Below are 19,194 nucleotides of genomic sequence, written 5' to 3'. Positions count from 1 at the left end.
TTCATCAAGCCCTAGTTATTCAAGATCTATTTGTGATGCCATACATAGACATGCATTGCTTAATGATTGAAAAGTGTTCTGAGAAACACATTGTTAGGACATTTCATCTTTGTGTGAATATGATACAATGTATTTACAGAAACTGAAATAGCTACAGCATCACTAGGAATTATAATCTTTTTAAAAATTAATTATTTATTTATTTATATTTTTTTGGTACCGGGGATCGAACTCGGGTCCTTCCGCTTTCGAGGCCATCCTCATTCATGTGGTCCATCATTGGCTGAAAGGTTATGTGGTGCATGACTGCATACATCTAATTCATTTTCTTAATTGTTGCATAACACTCCATGGTTTGCATTCATTAAAGTTTACCTATTACAGTAACCCTCTACACGTGAATGGTAAGCTTCTTAAATTTCAGGTGCTTAGCAAAACATAAGATTAGTTAATTCGGTGAAAGTGACTTTGTAGTACAGAACATACAGTTCTCTTCCAAGGGCTGATTCAGAGATTCAAATCTTCAACACGTGGAATCCAAGGCCTCTCTAGGACCTATTCCTATGCAGGTCAGGTGGCAGGGGAGGAGATGAGGTGGGCACCAGGGAAGATGTTATGGCCAGGCTTGCAAGTAGTCTGCTATATTCCAGCTAAACATTCTTCTTCCAGGAATTTAGCCATGAGTTTATACCTAATCTTGAGGGGATATTGAGAAATATGCTCTGTTTATATATCCTGGAGGAAAATGAAAAAGGCTTGGAGATAAACCAGGAGTTTCTTGCACCAAGTGGGTCTTTTTTTCAGAATTGATAGCCAAGTTAGCCCAGGCTCCTTTCACCAAAAGCAATACTGCAGTAAACATCCACTCTCTTATATTCTGTGGACCTGCGTGACAGCCTGGGTATAGAGTTTCCTCACCATAGACCATACACAAACTCATCTTGACCAAATAAAGTTAGTTTACACTCTGGACTAGCAACACTTTGACTGACCATCAGTGCTGAAGATGTCTTTGATCCTGCATCTCTGTTGATGTTCCATGCTTCTACTTATTTTTTTTGCTGGGATAATATGTTTCAAAAATATTTCATCATCATGTTAAGTTAATTTATATTTGCAATGAGTGATTTTGAACATTTCTTTGCATTCTTGTTAACCTCTGGGCTTTCACTTCTGTAAATTGTTTGACTGTTTTCTTTGTTTATTCTTTTGTTGTGGTTCCTGTCCTTTTCTTTTCTTTTTTTTTCTGTCCTTTTCTTGATTTGAAGAATATTGTTAAATTGATCTATTTATACCCCTTTTCTAATGTTTTATTAAAGAGCTCTTCTTTAAAAGGGTCTTAGAGGCTTGTCTTCCAAATGTGCACTGCATAACAAGAAGTAGGATAAAACTTGGCATCCTTGCCTTCATTTTTTATCTTTCTTCGTTATTGCCTTAAAACTGAGTCAGGTTCCTGCTCAGCTCTCTATCTAGGTACATTAGTCATGTAAGGAGGATCTGTCTAAAATCTATTAATACAAGATTTACTAGCCCTGAATTACTTATCTTAGCTTGTCCTCTGTCAAGACTGAGGATAGTAAGATAAAAGTAAAATAATTTTCAGGACTTGAAGGGACATCCAATTGTCGCTTTTTACAGCACCCAGTTCCAGATCCACTGGAATGATGCTTAGAAGTCTCCAGTCATTGTCCTAAATCTGTGCTCACCTCAGATTCCAGGAGAGACAGAGCCTGCAGACCACCCTCTGATGAGATCACTTTATCAGCTGAAGGAGGCTGCCTCCCTGATCAGAAACCATAATCTCATGATGGGAACCAAATTAGTCCCTCAAGCAATGATAGCTCTTCCAGAAACTCACAGAACCAGTCCTGAGTTAACAATCAACCAGACCAAAGGTTGACCAGGATTACCTACCTGCCAACTAACCAGTCCCTAACATTTGCATTTGTTTTCCTTTTCTATACGACTCCAGTGTTTCTGTCATCTTGAAGATAGTTCTTGAAACTCTTTGTCTGTCCTTCCTAGCATGGCCATGGAGATTAAAGCTCCTTTCCTGCCCTTTACCCCTGCTCAGCTCCTTGACTGACCTTTGGGGATGAGTAGCTGAGCCTGTTCTGTTAGGAGCCCTCGAGTCAAGTCTTTTGGCCTAAAACTCTAGTAACACACCTGCCACCAATCATACATTTCACATTTAGGGTCCACCTTTGAAGTATTGTTTGATAGGGATTCACTTTTATTTTCTCCATATAATGAGTCATTTTTGAAAACTATAACATCTATTCTTTTTTCTGCTGTTTAATTTTTTAAATTGACAGATTAAAATTATGTATACTTATCATGTTTTGAAATACACACACATGGTTGTCTTAGTCTGGTTTTCTACTGTTATAACAAAATATCTGGACTGGGTAACTTATAAAGAGATTTACATTTTGGTTTTGGAGGTCCAAGAGCATGATCCCATTATCCTCATGGCTTCCAGTGAGGGTCTCGAGCTACATCAACTCCTGGTGGAAAGCAGGAGGAAAGTGAGTGTGTAAAAAGAGCATAAGAGTGACAGAGGAAATAAGAGGAGTGGGGCTCACTTTATACCAATACAGTTTCCTGATAACTAAACCCTTTTGTTGAGACCAAGCTTTAATAGGAGTCTTGACAGGGACAAGTTACATCCAATCCATAACAATTGTGGAATGACTAAATCTAGCCAAGTAACATAAACATTATCTCACAAAGTCATTGTTTTCTTGGTAACAACATTGGTGACCATATCATTTATTAAATAATTGGTCCTTTACCCATGAACTTATGGTTCCAACCTTACTGTGTATTAACTTCCCATGTATATGTGCATCTCTGCTGAGCTCTCTTTAACTCCATTGGTCAATTTGCCTGTGTTTGGTGTGAGTATCATTCTCCATTTTCTCATGGTGGCTTTGAAGCTTGTCAATTTCATACACAGTAAGTCTCTTTTCTCCCTCTTTTTAAAAAAAAATTTGGCTTGACTACCCATGGACTTTTATTTTTCTACATATGCATTAGAGTATGTTGATCCAGTTCTTTAAAGAAATATCACTATAACTTTTATTTGGTGGTTATTGGGTGTATAGATTAGTTTGGAGACCATTATATCTTTACAATATCTTCATCTCCCCAGGGGCCTGTTCTATCTCTCCATCTATCCGAGTCACCTTCTGTATCCTCCATTGGCATTTAAAAATCAAATCTATTGTGTTTTGGTGAGTTTTCTATTCACTTGATTTTAAGAGAGTTGGTAGATTTTGTTGTGAATAAGAGCCTGCTTGAATTATGTATTCTAAGTGATTGTTTCTGGTGTAGAACATTCTTATTGATTTCTATAGTTTAGTTTGCTACATACCCGGCAGCCATGATGAATTCTCATTAGTATTAATAGTCTGTTGAGACTATTGGCTTTTCTAGGTAGAAGTTTACAACATCTACAAGTGCTAACATTTTATCTCTCTCCATAATTCTTGCACATTATTGTTTTCTAATAATTTCTGCTTATTGCTAAATTAAATAGTAGCTCTATTAGTGAATACTCTTGTTCTCTTTTCATCAGGAAATACACTCTAAGTTTCTCATTACAGAAAATGGTTGGTTTCTTTAGAGCTTAGTATTTAATTTTAATTAAGTTAGAGGAGTTTCCTTCTATGTTTCTCATATAAGAAGGTATTAAAATATCATATAGAAATTGAATTTTATTCAGTGTTTTTACTTTGTATCATGTAACAAAATAACTCTACTCTATTTTACACTTGAAAATACCTTACATTCCAGAGATAACTCAGCTTACTCATGATAAATTATGGCCATCAACGCATAGGTGTTTTGCCTCTTGATGCAGGACAACTGAAAATCGGGCCTACAAAAAGAAGCTTTGAGTTCATTTTAATTTTTTGTTTTATTCTCTATTTTTTCCGTACAAAATTATGTTTTCTTTCTAAGTGCTCTTGCTGCCTTTGCTTTTCTTTCCTCTTTTTTTGGACACACTAGAACTCAGTTTTTTTAAAAAAAACACCCTTTCATTCTTTAATATTGGAAATTTTGGAAAATTTAAAGAAGGAGAAAAAAACCCAAACGATCTAGATTACTTTTAGGGAAAAAGAATTTCTACTAACGATTTAACTCAAGTAGTTATAGCGATGAGATGATTTTCCGGAAGAGTTACATTGAAATACCAGGTGGGCTGAGTGAGAAAAATGGCCAGGGCCCAATACTGCCTGCCCCAGTGGACCCTCCTCCTTCAGCATCGCCAGGAAGGGACTGTTTACTGACATTCTCTGAAAGCCACAACTATGACTTTAGTGTCTATTGCCAGATGTAAGCGGTGAGCTGTATTTCCAATAATGGTGCCAAGTGGGTAGGGAGAGTTCGGGTTCAGCATCAAGTCTTCTATCTCTCAAGTATTTTAGTAGGCAATAAAAGAGACATGGGCCAGTGCAGAAGGTCTGGAGCAAGCCAGGCTCTGGGATGGACACTGAAGCCCAGACCAGAATATTTTGAAATATCCACTAAAGAGGCAGAATGTTCTCAAACCCATTCTGGTCTTTGGCTCAATGGTTCAAGCAGCTTTATTAAGACATATTGGATATCTTTCATTTCTTGATGTTTTGTAAAGATTGGAAAATAATTTTCTGGGTCTGAACATTTTCTATGTCTTTTTGGAGGCATAATTTTGCATGTGGGATTAGTTTTAGTTTGACTTCACCTAGCTTCTGTTGGTTATTCTCCATAATCTCTGGAGATCTCTTCTATTTACTGACACGCCCTGCTTTGCATACCAGAAGGAAACTGACCTCTCACACCTTGTCACTTTCTCAGGTTCCCTGGCCCTCTGGCTTCTAGTGCAATTTGTCCAATGGGAACTCTAGTTCCACAATTTTCCATGGTATCTCCACACTGCTGCTCATAGTGGTGTCAGCAGAGGGTGTATTCTTCTACTTAAAGTCACAAATTTTATAGGATGGTTTGGTTTTCATGCCCAGTGCCCTCTCTGGTTTCTAGTCACATTATTTACTCTTGATTTCCCTTCTGGCTGAGGGATAATAATGCCCAACCATACTGATTTCCTTCAGCCTTGCTTTCACTTCTATAAATGGCCCTTTCAACCAACCTTCCTTAATTCTGAGAGTGTTTTATCAGTTTCATGCCAGGACTTTGACTGAGAAACTTGCTAGAAGGACCAGCCATGTCTCATATACTGATATATTTTGGGACTTTGGTAAGACTATAATTTTAGGATAAAGCTTTCCAGCTCTTTGAAATGATGTTACAGCTTATTTGGTGTTGTGTCTCATAAAGGAGTGTTGCAGATTAAAGGTGATAGTGAGTACGAAGGATCCCTACGAGAGTTTGTAGAAGCTTCACTTTATGATTCTGGAGGTGGGAAGTGTCCTTTGGAGGCTGAATATTTCAGTTAAACTTTGAGATAAACATGGGAATCACATGCATATCCATTGAGTGTTCTCTTTTGTTTTGACAACAAGGTCCAGACTCCCTAGTGGGATTTATGTCAGGCACGACATATGTAATGCTATTTTGATGATATTAGAACACTGAGGTCCAGTGAAAGGTAGATAACTTACTTTAGCCCACACTCTTAGTAATCTGCCCAAGCAGAGAGTCACACAAGTCCTGACTCTTGAACATAGTTCTTTCTCCTTCAATTCTATAATACCCTATATTGATTTTAATGTTACTCTTTTTCTCTTTCTTGAAAGCAACATAACATCAGTGACTCCATATGAGTTAAAGTAGGTTTCATGAGATATATTGGATTTTACTTTCATGATATTCTATTTTTGAATGATACTTATTATATATTGATCCACATAAATCCCAATGTAGAAGCAAAATATTAGGTTGGTTATTATGTTGGATATTCTGTATGTGCCTGCTCATCTATTTTCAGTTCTGTTCTATGACAGTGACCTTTAGAGTAAGGATCAATAGAATCCCTTGGCTAGCAGTCCAAATATGGGTTTTGATTGGATGGAGCCAACACAAGACATAAGAAGTCAGAACCTTGGAAAGTTCGTGACCCCACTGGTTTACCTAAGCTGGACCTCGTGTTCACAATGGGTGGATTTTTCTGCTTAAGGCCACAGTGCCTGATGGATTGTCTTCTGTTGAATAATCTCTGGTAACTGCTTCTCCCTCCATTCCTTTGATTTTTAGGGCAATACCATTTGAACATTGTTGCTGTTGTTGACTCTACCCACTGTTCAAGGAATAGGCCTTTATGAAATTGCCTTTCTTGTTCCATTTTTCTATGACATTGAATTTTTGTCATGACTCTCAGGTAAGAAATTTGATGTGCCTCCAGCTGAAAAATGAGTAAATAAAAGAATTAAATCCAGATTCAAGAAACATCTTTGGTTTTTGAAAGGAAGACCAAAGAGATCGAGCCAACTCTAAAGAAAGAATCCCACTGGGATGAATAAAGGCAAAAATCCTAACAAAGCAACAGCCTTTCTGGGGTTCTCCAGAAAGAACTGCAATGAAGTTCTTCTAACAAGCTCAGGGAACCTCAGCTGATGATATGGAAGCTCTTTCAGACAGTCACCTATAAAGCTGACACAAAATCTCACCCATCGGAAGACAGTTTTAATAATATTTTGATGAAAAACCAAGTCCCTTGTTCTCAGTAAAACTCCTCAATGTTTTAGTTGTACTTTCAGTGAAAGAAAGGCTATATTTGTCTTTGTCTTAAAAATATTACTGCCTTTTCATGATTTATAATTTCATAAATAACTTTTAACTACAAAAGCAATATGATTTGGATTGAAGATATTAGGGCATAGTATGGGAACTGCAAAATCTGCTGTATTAAGGGTACACAGAGTTCCTGGGACAAGCATAAAGTAGAAAATGCTACTGTGGCATCTATTGATGCTGTGATTGAAGGTAATAATATGCCCTTTTAAAATCTTCAGTGATGGGCCGGGGATTTAGTTCAGTGGCGCCGTGCCTGCTTTCCAAGCACAAGGTCCTGAGTTTGATCTCTGTTACAAAAAAAAAAAAAAAAAAAAAAAAAAAAAATCTGCAGTGTTGAATGACGTCATAAAAATTATTGTTAGAAGAATATTCTCATGGCAAGTTCTAGTTCTTTCTTCTGATTAAGCCACTTACCATGTGGATATAGCAAAACTGCTCTGGTGTTTTCCCATACTAAAAAGTAGCAAGTTCAAGTCCATCCCCTCTGTAGTTTTCCATGTTACTGGCTCAGGTGGACATGGGGTTGTCTCAGCTAGTTTCCAACAGGTGAGTGAAATACCAGCCAGTCCTGCTTGAAATCCATCATCCTGATGGGTTTGCTTGGGCCTCCCTTCATTTCCCTCATGATGCTGGTAAGGAGGACATTTTTCCTTCCTCCATAAAAACAGCACCCCTATCCAATAGCTCGGTGATCTGAACTGTCTCATGCTTTGTTCCAGTAGACTTCTGCTTTAAAAGTTGGGGAGTAGGAAAAGGCAGCAAGTATGTGATGGTAGATGAGAAAGTGTACCTGGCCATGTGTTTCATGACATTTTAAAAAGAAAGTAGGGTACTTGATGCTTCCTCGTTCTCAGTTTTCAACCATAATGCTGTGTCAGGGGTAAAATGAACAATCACATGTGATGGAATTTGAAATGACTTTAAATGCAAAATAGAGTAATAAAACTGGCTGGGTGTTTGGTAGACTTCACAGCTCATCTTTCTACTTTAATGAAGAGCAATATCTAAATCACATCAGACAATTTGGAACACTTAATTCTTTCAAAAAGCTTCCTTTAGTATCCTTTGATAACTGATGTTAGAATATGGTCATTCTTATCAGTGTGTCCTATTCAGTTAAAACCCACCTCTTTCAGGTGACCGCAACTCCGTTTTCAGTGGACTAAAAAGCACTCACCTCTATATACTAGCATATCACACTTACAAATGCGAAGGTACTGATACTGCTCTTTTTTTTAAGGGAAAATCAGTATATACCTCTTTTATTTCCTTCCTGAACATAGTTAGCATCACAGTTGTATAACACATCATTTTTTTAATTAAATTCTTTTATTGGTACATTGTAAGTATTCAACACAATTACATTTCTCATTGGGAATTGTACCTTTACATAATGCATCTTGGTTCTTATTTTTTCCCCTTTCCTAGCCCTCCCTTCACACCCTCCACCCTTCCCTATTTACAAAGACTTTATTTCCATTTTTTCCATTTCTCAGAATTTTTCCTTTCCCTTCTTTCCCCTGCCCCTCCCACTACCCCTACCCCTTTGGACCTTTTCTTCCTATTTTGCATTATCGATTATTCATTCTAATCATTGGTACATTTTAGGTATACAATATAATGACATTCATCATTGGAAATTTGCACCTTTACATAGTCTCTCTTGGTTATAAAATGATCCCAGGAGCTCAATCTTTTCTCTTCTTTCCTTCCTATTCTCTTCTTTCCTCCTCCTGTTTCTCTCTCCCTCTTTTACTCCATCCTTCCTTCTTTTAAGTTTTTACTTGTACATTTTTGAGGCATTGCATTTTGTGGGTTTATGGATACCTGTGATAATATGTTATATATTTCTAGAGTCTAGGTTAGACTTTTACTTTACAAATAAATGTCTTTGTAGATTTCATTGACAAATACCAACACTTCCACCTAGGAAGAATCTCCTCAGATGTGAGACCTTCTTTGAAAGATCTGATGTTCTTTGTGAGTTTCTGGGACCTCGTAAAGGTTTGTTGTATATTTGGGGTAGAAATACAAGAATTGGAAAACACAAAGGGGGAGTTCAGCTGGGAATATGTGAACTTAAATTCTATCTGAGAGAGTCTCAGAATGGATGTAATGAAGGAAGTTCTCTATTTGGAGAGAATAATTTAGTGACCTTGGTTGGGTTCACTTGAACATTTAAATGGTATAACATTTTACACTTAGGGGCATCATTGGGAGTGATGGCAGGGAGACCAATTTAGATGTGAAACAAAATGCACAAATTACCAACATAAATAACTATCAGATTAAACAGTTTAAGGGGAGACAAAGGCAGATGGGAAGGAATCAGGGAATATTTCATATAATCAGGGCATTTGACTTTGAGTCTTCGTGTCTGTTCACATCTAGTGAGGTGGAGATGAGGAGAGAGAGAACAAAAAAGCTTCCACACAGATGAGAAAACATGAGCATGAGTCAAATGTAGATGTTGGTTGATTCTGGTTTGATGAGATTAACCGGGTGCATGGCCCCTAATAGTGTTATTTTTAGGAGGAAGTGAGAAAGGAAATCATCCAGGAAATTTGTATGATGAGATCATTAAACATTTCAGAGAAAGATCCCTTTGCAATTAATTTCATTTGCAACGTGCATGCTTATGAATTGCTATATTTGTTGGGCCATTATGAAAAGGTCAAAACTAATTACATATCTGTTATGATGAGCTGAAAATTCTAGCTATCATTTGTTATTTTTGTTCCCTAGAGAAAATGTAGATTCAATTTCATACCTATGCTGGGATTTTGAATATCATTTTCTAAAAAAATTTTAATGAAAATGTTTCTTTCATTGCTGTAATTTAGTTTATTATGCTTAATGCCACCAAATTACTTTTTAAGGCTTGGTAAGGCTTTATTAAAAATAGTCTTATTTTATTTTGCTGCTCTAGGTATAGAATTCATCATGAAGACAAAGAAAAGCAATCCTCCTCTTCAGAGAAGTTTTGGAAATGGCATAATGACAGATCTACACATACTAAAGACTTTATGAACACATTTAAAATTCTCTCTGATATTGAATACTTGAAAGTCTTTGTCTTGTACATGTTTCCTTTTCCTGAAATTGCTATAGGTTCCCAATCTCTTGCTGAAGAATTTACCAGCATGTGTTTATCGCTGGCAGATGGAAATGCAAATCTGAGAAAAACTCAGTAGCATTTGCAACTACAGTCTATAAAAGTCAAGTGTCTCAATAAAACTTCTCTTCTCAGATTTGACCTATTCAATTCTAATCTTCTCAAAGGCAAGGACTCTGTTTTTCAAGGGCAGGGGCAGATATCTATGTGGCAAGAGGTGTTCAAGAGGTTGTTCATTCATCATGCAGTTTTTGTTTGTTACCCACTTTCTGCAAGTGGGTGAACAACCAGTATAGAATGATTGAAATTTAAGAGAAATATTCAGATTCACCAATCTAGGCATTTATAATCTGCTCTGAGTTCACATTTTAATGGTCACCTATGAGACTGCCTGAAACATGATAGAACTTGGGTCACAGGAACAATCATATCACACTATCTGTATGTTTGAAGTATGACCTGAATGGCTTGCCTGAGGAATGTGAAGTGTTCAAACAGTAATTTCAAACCACTAGTACAAGTCGTCCACAAGCTACTTGGTGGAGAGTGCATTTTCTTAAATATTAATGGTTAGAAATGACCTTTTAGTATTGATGTGTCCTGGTAATGCATGGATAGGCTTATATAGAGCTTCCAGGAACTGCAGGTAGATATCTCTCCTTCTATCCTATTAATAGATGGTGAGAGATGACTAATTAAACTACAAATAGTTCTTTGAAAATTGAATCTAAAATTCACATTAAAATAAAAAGATGTGATGGTACAGTGGCTTTGAGAGATCAGGTTATAGACTCAGATTAAAATTAGAAGGTCGATCTTAACCAACTGGCAGTGTGGTCTCAAAAGCTACTTCAGTTCTTTTCATGTAGTTGCTTTTTCTGCGATGGAGATGATGATCAAAGTACCAACCTTGTAAGTTGGTGCAGAGAATTTGAAATTGGGCATGCCTGGGACCAAACCAGGTTTGGTGGATGGTAGTTGGTCTGTATGGTTAGGGGGAGTGGGATGTGGTTGTGATGATGCGGGAGGTGTCGTTTTGCACCATTTGCCAGTTAATATGTAAATGACCTTGAGCAAGCTATGTAACCTTTCTCAACCTCAGTTTTTAATTGTAAAAATATTTACTTTAGAATTTCTATAAGTATTACATTGGCAAATGTTGTGAAGTCCACACGAAGTCCTTGAATTTACCACATGTTCATTAAATAATAGATGAAATTACTATTGTTAATATTGTCTGATGATGTAACCTTGATAAGTTACTGAGATCTTAGCTCAGATGAGGCTAAGGCAATGGGTTGTGTACATACATACGTGTGTGTGTGTGTAATTTTCTCATAATGTCCAAGTGAAATGTCAAGGTCACTCTGACTCCTCTTGGATCATCCTAGATTACTTTCTTGATGTACGTGGTTCCTTATCTTCTGCTGGCACCTTTGGGTGGGGCTCCTATTTTATCATCAGAGGAGATGTCAACGTCATTAGTAGAACACCGTGTTTGACAAGAAGATGAGGCTGTAGGGTCAGTGAGAAAAATATCCCATGATTTATTGCCCATATTGAGACCCTTGTAAGGGAAAGGAAGTGCTTAACCTACCTAGGCCTTCATGGTTTTCAGCTGAGTGCATAACTGTTCAGGGTAAAATAGAATGATCATCTTATGAATGAAGAAAAAGGGTTGAAAAATGAAGGGGAAGAGGAAGGAGGTAGGATATGATTATAAACAAACCAGGATACCAGATACCAATCTGCTCACAAATTCATTTTGGAGTCTGCATTACTGTCTAAAAATAAAGAAATTTCTCTAATTGAACATTTTGTAGGCATACCTTCAAAGAAAGTCCTTCCAATATATCCATGGCATGGGTTTGAGGATCATGACTCACCTGCAAAGCCTGCCTACCAGGCTGTGGATTTCTGGATGTTAACCTGTCAGGTTGGTTTAATGTGGGTCATTTTGTACCCAAAGCTTGTGGGGCTTTGAATTACTATTTGAAAATATAGGATGAATGTATTTATTGTTCCTATTTTTTTCCTTGTTCTTTCTTCCACATTGATTTTTAAAGGGAAATATAACCAGAAGGAATTTCCCTTCGTGGACAGGACTGGATCTGAGAATTGAGTGTTCCTTTGAAGTCTTAGTGTCCTCCTTTATTACTTCACCAGGTGAGGCAACTTCTCCAGGCATGGCACTAACGGGGTGGAAGGGCTTGCTTACTCTAACCTCTTGCAATTTTTAAAAATTTTAAAATGGTCTACCATTCAATTTATTCTATTTTTCTAACCTCTTTGAAATTTTGTTATCCTAAGCCTTATTTTTTATTAGTACATGTGTGTGATATATAATGATTACATTCATGGTTGGTAGCTCGTGCATGTACATGACACATCTCAATTTTTTTTCATTCTCTTTCCCTGTGGTGCAGTCTTGATACTTCTTCCCTTTGGACATCTTTGGCCAACTAACACCTGTTCTCCTCTCATAGCTGTAGGCAAGGTGGAGGGCTGGGTGTGAGCTGTCCACTAAGTGACTTCAATGAGTAGATTGTAACCTGAAACTCTTTAACCAATACCTCAAATCTGGTTGGGCACACATTTTCAGACAGTAGGTTTTTTATTTCTTTAAAAATCATACTACATGGAGAGTCTCTCAGTTTATCTTTGTCAGAACAAACTCGCTTCCCCTTGTATTATTCCTCCTTTGAAATACCAACCATAGGAGCTTTTTTTTTTTCTCCTTAAATTCTTTTATTGGTACATTTCAGGTATGCAATACGTTTACATTTATCATTGGGTGCTTGTACCTGTACATGATGTATCTTGGTTCTTATTTTTTCCCCATTCCCTGTGCGCCCTTCACCCCCTCCACCCTTCTCTATTTACATAGACTTCTTTTCCATTTTTTTCTTTTCTCATAATTTTTCCTTTCCCTTCGTTCCTTTCCCCTTCCCCTCCCACCACCCCTAAACCTTTGGACCTTTTCTTCCTATTTCAAATTATCAGAGCTTCTTGATTAAGAACCCATTTAGTTCTTTCAGATAAGGCAAAGAGTTAAATTAAATCTGTAACTGCTGAGACAGGAGGAAAAAATGCTGATCAAATCTATTTTATTTCCATCTAGTTTTCTTTAACTTTCTTCCTTCTTATTTTTGTCTCCTTCTAGCTTCTTTTTAGGCTAAGAATAAAACACTCTGAGTCCTAGATGCATCTCTGGCCCCTTGGGTCAAGGCAAGTGTTGAATCTTCTCTCTTCCCTTTTCTCCTGCAATCCGTGTGGTGAGGCACAGATTTGAAATTTGATAAGCAAATAATCTTAACTATGAACATCATCTTTCAATCAACATTGACCTTCCCCTCTCTTCCTGGATATCTCACCTGAGCAATCTGTTTCTTTTAGCCTGAAGAAACTGCTGAAGGAAGAAATGTTAAATCTAGCTTTTCATTAACTTTGCCATTGATTTCTATATAACTCTGTATGAGTTACTTCTTTTGTGAATGGATGAAAGTCTCAAAGATTAATGGTTGTTCTCAGGAGTTTTTAGACCAGCTTCCAGATCTTCTGGAGTTTTGTGTTCCTCTTAAAACTCAGAGATACATAGACACACAGGTATATAGGCACAAGCATAAGCGTTAAATGTGCTTTCTTATAGGAAAATACCAGGTAAAAAGATGATTATGGACTAAATCAATAGTTGACATAAAAAGTTTTCTTCTACAGTTTCATATATATATATATATATATATGTTTCATGCTAAATATATATATTTACAATACATGTTTATAGTTCATAATGTTTATATTCCTTGTGGGGAACTGGAACATGTACATATTATGTCTTAATTCCTTTTTCCACCTTCTCGGCCTTCCCCTCTTCCCCCTCCATCCTTCCATCTCTTCATTCTCTTCCCTTTTCCGCACATATTTGCAGTATTTAATGCTTACATTTTTTGTGTGGAGTCGATAAATGTACATAACTCACCTTCATTCCTTCTTCATACCTTTTCCTCCCTCTGTCTCTTTATCGCTTTCCCCTTTGAGAAAGATCTATCTCCCTGCTTCCTATTATCCATCAGTATATTTTTAAGAAAGTTTCTTATGAAAAGCATTATATGCTTAGAATGAAAATCCAATTATGGCATGCAGAGAAGAGAGGTTATTAAAATAGCAAAAATATGGAAAATACTGCTGCCAAATGTCATCCAATGGGAAAATAGTCTCCTAAAAATATTACAGTATGTCCTCATCCCCCTGATTCATCGGATTTGGGCCCCTGTGTCTTCTGGTTCTTCTCCAAAGTCAATGTAACCATGAAAGGTAAATGTTCTCAGTTGATTCAGGATATCAAAGCAGCTTCAGCAATACAATTAAAGGTATTCACTAGACAAGACTTCCAGAACTGTTTCAGAAAGTGGCAAGAATGATGGAATAAGTGTGTTCAGAGTAAGGGGGAATATTAGACGAGGGGGATTAATGACACTGTGTCTTTTACTACAATATTTTATAAAATTTTAAACACACTTATGTTGTATCACTCTTTGTATTGTCATCTATACCATCTTCATCTAGTTCATTCATCATATTTGTACCTGTAAATTTTAAATATTCTCAACCTAATTCTTTATGAGGCATTTTCTTTTATTTGTTGTCAGTAAATCTTCTGATTGATTTTAAATCTGAGTACTGATTAGAATCAAGCCAAAGATCTGTCCCAAAAAATCTTTTGCTACCATTTTAAAGGCCTTTTGTTTTTCTTTTCATGTCTGGAAATAGTATTAAATTCTGAATATTGGAAGGGACTAGATTAGAAGTGTCTTGGAATTATAAAATAATGCTAACGAAACTAATGGAATTCAATTATATGTAATATTGAATCGGTGCCAACTTTTTTCATTGTGTCCCAAAACAGTGAATGACACTCCAGTTCCCCAGGTAAGATTTCCTGCCTTGATGGCAGCAATTTTCCTTTATTGAACTCTTCCTTTTCACCATTTTGTGAATCCCCAGCTGACTGGGTTGTCTTTCAAAATGACATCCACCATCTGCTGTCTCTGGGCCACTGCTGAGATTCAGGCTCCTGCATCTGGGCTTACTCTTAGTCAGAGTGTTTGCTATCTATCAGGCTGTCAGGGAAAGGGTTAAAAATGAGGGTCAGCAAGATGCTCACTGAAATGACCTTGGCTGACGCCTTTCTGCAGAGAGGCTGACTGCCTTCTGGGAAAGAAATGTGTAGAGATAACTTATCACACAAAAAACTAACCATTGCCAGGCTCTATCCAAGGCTGGGAATGATCCCTTCCAGCCACACGGACTGTTGGTGCCAAGTCACTTTGGTCTGAACGCAGTACTTAAAAAAACTAACAAACTGGGGCATAGTCTCTCCTAAAAGCTCTATCTCATGCAAAATCTGCCCCCGGGAGATTCCCTTCATCTTTGGTGCTGTCTCGTGCCTCAATATGTGGTAGTATGTCATTTGCTATGCTCATATCTGCTGTACTTTTATAATAAACGTACTTTCATCATTTAAAAATCATTATGTGACTCTTCTCTATTCATTCAGATCCGATGCTCAAATTTCTGTGGAGCCACAACTTACCTGTGACTCCTTGTTGCTACACAGGCCAACTGTGCTTCCTTGTATTTCCATTTTAGCTGCACCAAATTCCTTTCCCCTCTAACATTATGTCCTTATTCTCTCTCATTTTGATACCCTTAAACACAATACTTCTTTGGCCTCGGACCCTTGCCTTCTCCATCTTATGTTCCCACTTCACCTGAGCATGCCTGGTTAACTCCCGCAAATGTTAACTTAGTTATTTCTTCATTCAGGAAGCCTTTCTTGCCCAAGCCCCAGGTAAATACTTGGGCATGCTCTTTCAGCTTCCAACGTCTACCAAGAAAATTCCAACCTTTCTCTGAGTAACAGACTTTTTCTTCTTTGTTTCACAATAAGTGGTCTGAGGACAGGGACCACTTTTATTTTCATCACCATGGCATCCCCAGAACCCAGAATGGGGCCACGGAATGGGTTGAACATGTTTTATTTTTTTGAATGCATCTAACCCTCTTGGTATCTCTTTATAGTAACCTCACTAATGTCCTGAACACCATGTAACCTATTTATAAAATTAGATGTTAGAATACAAAGATAAATGGTTTCATTTTACCCTGTATAGTAACTAGATTCTATGTAGAAGCTAAAAACAATTATTTTTAAACTAATCCCCCAAAAGATGCTGTGCCTTAACAGGTAACAGGGTCTTCAAAATTGCAGACTGAACAGATGATGACGCTTGGCATTCAAACCCTGTGAGTGGAGCAAGTAACAAAGAAGAAACAAAAGCTCAGGCTTGTTCTGAAAAAATAAAAAAACAGAACAAAACAAGGGAAAAAACCCTGTTTTTTATTGTTATTTAGAAAGCACACACAGCAATTTATTGGGGCAAAAGGGAAAATGCAAAATAATTGTGCATACAAATTCATTTCAAAAGAACTGATGCCACTTCCCGAGTAATATCCATGAGTTTAAAAAATTTTGCATTTCTTATATCTATATCCATAACTAGAGTTAAGGATATAGATATATGGAAACACATTTATCAGAAATCCTTCCTCCAAAATGTGCATATCCTTTTTCTTCCCGGAACATTTCTGCAGGTGTTTTCTTGGATCATGCCACAGTCTCTTTCCTCTGAGTTCGTCTCTGATGACAAGTAAGAATACTTGTGAAAGAAGATTTCCCCTTAGTTCTTGACTTTTTCTTTAATTTTTTTTGATTCTTCAGAGAGATTCCCAGTTCTTCCATGATGGCATTGAAAGAGAGACACTAGAGGACATGAAACAACAACGCATCAGTTTAATTGAACCTGTCTCCAGCCTGTGCAGTCCTATCTCTTACCTACAGTTTATGATCACAAGATACTGGTCTTAAGGAAGCTCTTTCACAACTGCCCAGTTCCCCTCGCCTCCTCCTCCACCCATTGGCCACCCATCTTTTCTACTCAAAGACACCGAGGCAGTAAATTAGCTAGTCAAACTTTACGGTTTCATTCACAAATGCAACAGTATAAAACCACTCAATCAGAGAAAATTCAAGACTCTCAAAATAGATAACTTACCTTTGCTGAGACACCAAAATAGAGTTAAATTAAGGCATTTCCCCCATTGAGATGATCCAAACATTGATAGGTTTATCAAGGCATACGGACACTTCAGTAATGCTATAGAAAATGAACAAACCTTCTCTACACCAAGGCTTTGTTTTTTTCTCCCATGAAACCTTACTTTGTTCCTAAAATAAAATCTAAGTCTTGATGACTTTCCTTTCTGATAAAAAAAAAGAAAAAAAACAATTTTAAATTCTATATTTTCTCCAAAAAACAGAGATTCTGGCAGCAGCAATAATGCAGCTGTGGTTGAAATGGAAAATGATGTGGTATTGAACTGCACAGCAAAATGATGGCACAATGCAAAGGAAAATGGAATTATGACGGTACAATGTTATACCCATGCAGATGATATATTATTCCATTGCAATTGAACTATATTCACATGCACAGTATATAAATGACACCATAAAACATAATTTGCTGTCATTTCTTCTAGCCAAGATAACATTTTTGAGTGATAAATTCCTGCTTAAGGATTTCCACAATTTTGTTTTTGATGAGGTTATACTTAAAGTAGCCTCTAGTGAGATAAGCCTGCACAGAAGGGTAAAGATTGCATGAGGCATCTGTAATAGTCTGATTCATTGAAACAGAAAGAACAGCCCTAGACAGAGGCTTGGATGAGAGGAAAATGGGGGAAGTAGGTGTTCATTGGGTATAAAGTTTCAATTCTGTAAAATGAATAAGTTCCAGAGGTCTGCTACACAACATTGTGCCTATAGTTAAGGGCATTGTATTATCTGCTTGTAATTTGCTAAAAGGGTAGATCTCAAGTTATACATTTTTACTATAATAAAAAAAAAATCTTCTAAAACCACCAAAGTCTTTGGTAAAGATTACAGAAGTGCAAACATTAACATCTTAGCACTGGCTCACAAAATGGATAAGGTCAAAAGTCCGGCAACAAGCTACCAGATCATTTCTCTAGGTTGTAAGTGCCTTCTAGGAAGAAACTAGCATCCCATGTTTGCAAAGATCTAAATAATGTAGTCTTTGTGTATCAATATGCACCCTGCAGTTGTGGAAATTTATATTCAATTTTGTCTAAAAGAACTTGATGTAGGTAGCTGGTAGCTTTTAAATTTTTGTGCTTGATTTGAAAGTCAGATGTATAAGTTTAGGTTCTCAACATACACCTCTTGAAAACTACTTCTTTGCATAAAGCTTTTTGTTTCTTTTAAGCATGTGTTTATAAGATTTGAATTTTATTTCCATTTTCTTGTGGTACTAAAAGCTGGACATTCAAGTCATGCATGTTAATTTTCTTTCAAATGGTAAATTGTGGCTTCAGTGAATTGAGAGGGTGTAGCAGCACACACACACAAAAACATTCAGAAATGTTTTCTATGAACTACCTTTCAAAAATGATAAAACAAGTATATTGAAAATGAAATAGAATTTATTTTAGCATTATGCCATGTAGTCTATGTGTTACTAGGATGAAATGTGTATTTTACAGTGTCATTGTGATAAATAGTGTTGTATTAGGGTTCTGTGGACTTCGCTCAGGAGTTTATTTCAGTGGAGGGTTTTTTTTTTGGGGTATAGGATATTTCTAGTTTCAGGAAGATCATTAAAATGTAGGGAAAGGATGATGCAAAGGAAGCAGTACCAAGGAACTTACAAACATTATCACCTATAAACTTCACAATAACCTCATACAGCAGGTGCTATACTCATTATAGAGATAGAGAAATTTACTGTTGGGGATATTAAGTAATTTATCTGGGAGGAAAAGCCTGCATCTGAACTCAGTCCACCTGGACTGCCTAGGTCCAGTTGCTTTTACTGGAAATTATCTACATCTTGATTTTTAAGTTTTTAATCATTAAAACTAACTTTTAGAGATTATTTCCCCATAAAATATATATGGTAAAGAATTCCAGTCTTTCTCTTTTATTTCCATTTCCATGTATTTGAATTTAGATGTTTCATTTTATTTTACATTGAAACCATTCCAGAGAACCTCCCGAGTACCTATGGGATGCAATGAAGAAACCACTGGCTGAAACTTCTGTTCTTTATTTTAGGTAGAGAGGTGGTCATAGATACTAGCCTGACAATATGCTTCAAGTTTTTCTTTCAAAAGAAAATCTTCCCCCGAATTTTGACTGTCTTAAAATACAACAAGCATCTTTATTCTTTTGATTAACCCCAAGTACTATAGTCATTTCT

General features: G+C 36.8%; 1 protein-coding gene across 5 annotated transcripts in view; it reads right to left on the bottom strand.

The window, feature by feature from the left end:
• Window positions 1-16,237: 16,237 nt before the first annotated feature.
• Window positions 16,238-19,194, bottom strand: part of Grik1 (glutamate ionotropic receptor kainate type subunit 1) — a 394,986-nt gene continuing 392,029 nt past the window's right edge. For 2 of the 5 annotated variants that reach the window (XM_021256141.2, XM_087213291.1), the window contains 2 exons: window positions 16,969-17,176; window positions 16,392-16,676 (listed from right to left, as the gene is read on the bottom strand). In XM_021256141.2, the coding sequence (XP_021111800.2) occupies window positions 16,594-16,676; window positions 16,969-17,176 (291 nt within the window). In that variant the 3' untranslated portion in view covers window positions 16,392-16,593. Of the gene's footprint in view, window positions 16,677-16,968; window positions 17,177-19,194 lie in introns of all 5 variants that reach the window. The other 3 variants (XM_004842256.4, XM_087213299.1, XM_021256142.2) reach the window with 2 other exon arrangements.

Source organism: Heterocephalus glaber, unplaced genomic scaffold, assembly GCF_053883595.1.
Source record: "Heterocephalus glaber isolate CG9 unplaced genomic scaffold, H.glaber_assembly_v1.0 deba00000122, whole genome shotgun sequence".
NCBI lineage: Eukaryota > Metazoa > Chordata > Mammalia > Rodentia > Bathyergidae > Heterocephalus > Heterocephalus glaber.
Note: the sequence above shows the minus strand (reverse complement) of the source record. Positions and strands in the feature narration are given on the sequence as shown.